The sequence below is a fragment of the Saprolegnia parasitica genome (genome assembly GCF_000151545.1).
Source record: "Saprolegnia parasitica CBS 223.65 unplaced genomic scaffold supercont2.1415, whole genome shotgun sequence".
NCBI classification, from domain to species: domain Eukaryota; phylum Oomycota; class Saprolegniomycetes; order Saprolegniales; family Saprolegniaceae; genus Saprolegnia; species Saprolegnia parasitica.
Window position 1 is genome coordinate 1 of NW_012157809.1, and position 2029 is coordinate 2029.

The 2029-nt window shown below is 56.8% G+C and overlaps 2 protein-coding genes across 2 annotated transcripts; one reads left to right on the top strand and one right to left on the bottom strand.

Annotated features, from left to right (window-relative positions):
- Positions 1–432: 432 nt before the first annotated feature.
- Positions 433–1138, bottom strand: SPRG_18727 (hypothetical protein). Its single transcript, XM_012358171.1, has 5 exons — positions 1067–1138; positions 886–1021; positions 774–844; positions 608–724; positions 433–559 (listed from the first exon to the last, which is right to left on the bottom strand). Exons 1-5 carry the CDS (start codon positions 1130–1132, stop codon positions 494–496), a joined length of 456 nt encoding a protein of 151 aa, XP_012213561.1. The 5' UTR covers positions 1133–1138; the 3' UTR covers positions 433–493.
- Positions 1139–1228: 90 nt separating this feature from the next.
- On the top strand, positions 1229–2013 carry SPRG_18728 (hypothetical protein; the record flags this gene model as incomplete). The annotated part of the gene is made up of 2 exons (XM_012358172.1): positions 1229–1666; positions 1717–2013. Coding segments are annotated over 2 exons (735 nt in total), but the record flags the coding sequence as incomplete, so codon positions are not given.
- Between the last annotated feature and the right edge of the window lie 16 nt (positions 2014–2029).

The following is a 2029-nucleotide window of genomic DNA, read 5'->3' on the forward strand; positions in this document are numbered from 1 at the left end:
CCGTGTTCTTATCGTCCGGGTGCTGAAAGTAGACAAGGATGTAGACGTTGGCGGCGAGGAAGACGAAGCTCATGAGCACGACGACGACGATGAGGAACCAGTTGAGCGCCATGCTGCGGGTACCGATCGAATCTGCCAACTGAAGCAGATCGTTTCTGACACGAAGGGGTTTCGAGATCCAAATCCAGCTTGAAACGGGTGCAAGAACCCACGTCCCAGGTACTAGTGCATGCAGGGATTAAGGCTGGTACATGTGGCAAGGGTGGTCTTGCAATCGAGGACTCGTACCTCCTTGTGCACCATCATCGATATAAACTAGCCAAGGTCATGCTGCCAACATTTGGTATTGGTTCTTGCCCAAATGCATTGTTGTCACATTTCCTACCTGCAGGTACGAATAATCAAACTCGTTCCATTTCCGTCTCGAATGGGGGCAGTGGATGGATGGATGGACAACGAGAGTGGAAACGACGCCACGCTTCGTGTGCATTTCTTATTTGGTCATCATCATGTTGACGTATTCTTCATAATTGACGAGCCCGTTCGAGTCCGGCTCCAACTGTGTACAAGCGGCTTAGGCTTTTGAAAGAGCGATGCACGCGCGTACCTGGCAGATGAGCTCCCGTGCCTGCTCTTCGGAAATCTTGTCGCTGCCGTATGTCGTGAGCGCACTCACGAGCCGCTCGACGCGGATACATCCTGGCGTGCTCGGATTTTCAAACATCTAATTCCTCGCAGTTGCTAAGCCGTTGCCGTTGCTAAAAGGACGAGACCTTGAAAGACGCTTTGACTTGGTCGGCGCTGTACGTGGCATTCACCTTGCGGCTCATGACGGCCACAAACTCTGTGCGACAGGATAAGACGACGATAAGATCATATACGCACCATCAAAGTCGATTTCGCCGTTGCTGTCTTGGTCGATCTCGTTGATCATGAGGTCGATCTCTTCCGGCGACGTGTTGATCCCGAGCGTGTCCATGAGCTCGCCGAGCTCGACCTTGGTGATGGACCCGCCGCGATCCTACTCAGCTCTTAGCGCCATTCGCTATGAGATGCAGTATCCGACGCGGTCGACGAGGTTGAAAATCTCGCGGAATTCAGTGATCTCGGTCTCGCTCAGCTCCTGCGTCATTCGGGCCAAAGGCAATGTGAAACGACCAATCACACACCGCTGGTGTCGAGATCCGGCCAATCAGCGCACTCGAAAGCGATCTTTCGAAAGGGTGCGATGGGGCGGACCGTCAGCGCCGGGCCGCCCACGACCGTGAGCAAGAACACGGTTCAGGGCTTTGTCGTGCCCATCAAGCACAGCGACGATGTAAGTACGGTCATCGCAGACCTCCAGCAGCAACGCGCCCTGCGACGGGCCACCCATATCGCGTACGCCTACCGCGTCATCGAGATGGCGGCGGATGCGCCCGAGAAGTCGTCGCACCCCGTCGCCGAGCTCTACGACGTGGTCGAAGGTATGCACGACGGAGGCATGTTTGGCGCTGGCGACAAATTACTCTACGTGCTGCAACGCTGGGACGTGCACAACGTTGTGCTGGTGGTGAGTCGCATCGATGCCTCGTACTCGGGACAACTGCTGGGTGCCAATACGTACAAGCTCCTCGTCGAAAGTGCGAAGCAAGCACTCGAGCGATTCGCCGTCGACTCGCTCGAGGTAGTACCGCGTCTGCATGCGCAGCGAGATCGTGATGTCGACGCGCGTAGCCGGCCGAGGCCGCCAAGCTCGCGATTTCCGAGCTCCCGCCGCAGCTTCCGCCGGCCAAGGTGGCCGCGACCACGACCAATATCGCGTACGAAGGCGGCGCATACATGGTGGACGGTGTCTTGCAAGGCGCCAAGCAAGGGCGGATCAACCACTTTCTCGCGGACCGACGCTCCAACCAGAGCCAGGATTGCAAGAATGAGACAATTCGGAGCCTCGATGCGTTGGGGATTTCAAGAGATGAACTCACTTTGCTTCGCGCCGTACGGTCGCCGTCCAAGGAGCTCCACACCGTGCTGGTCTGCGTCGGCCTCT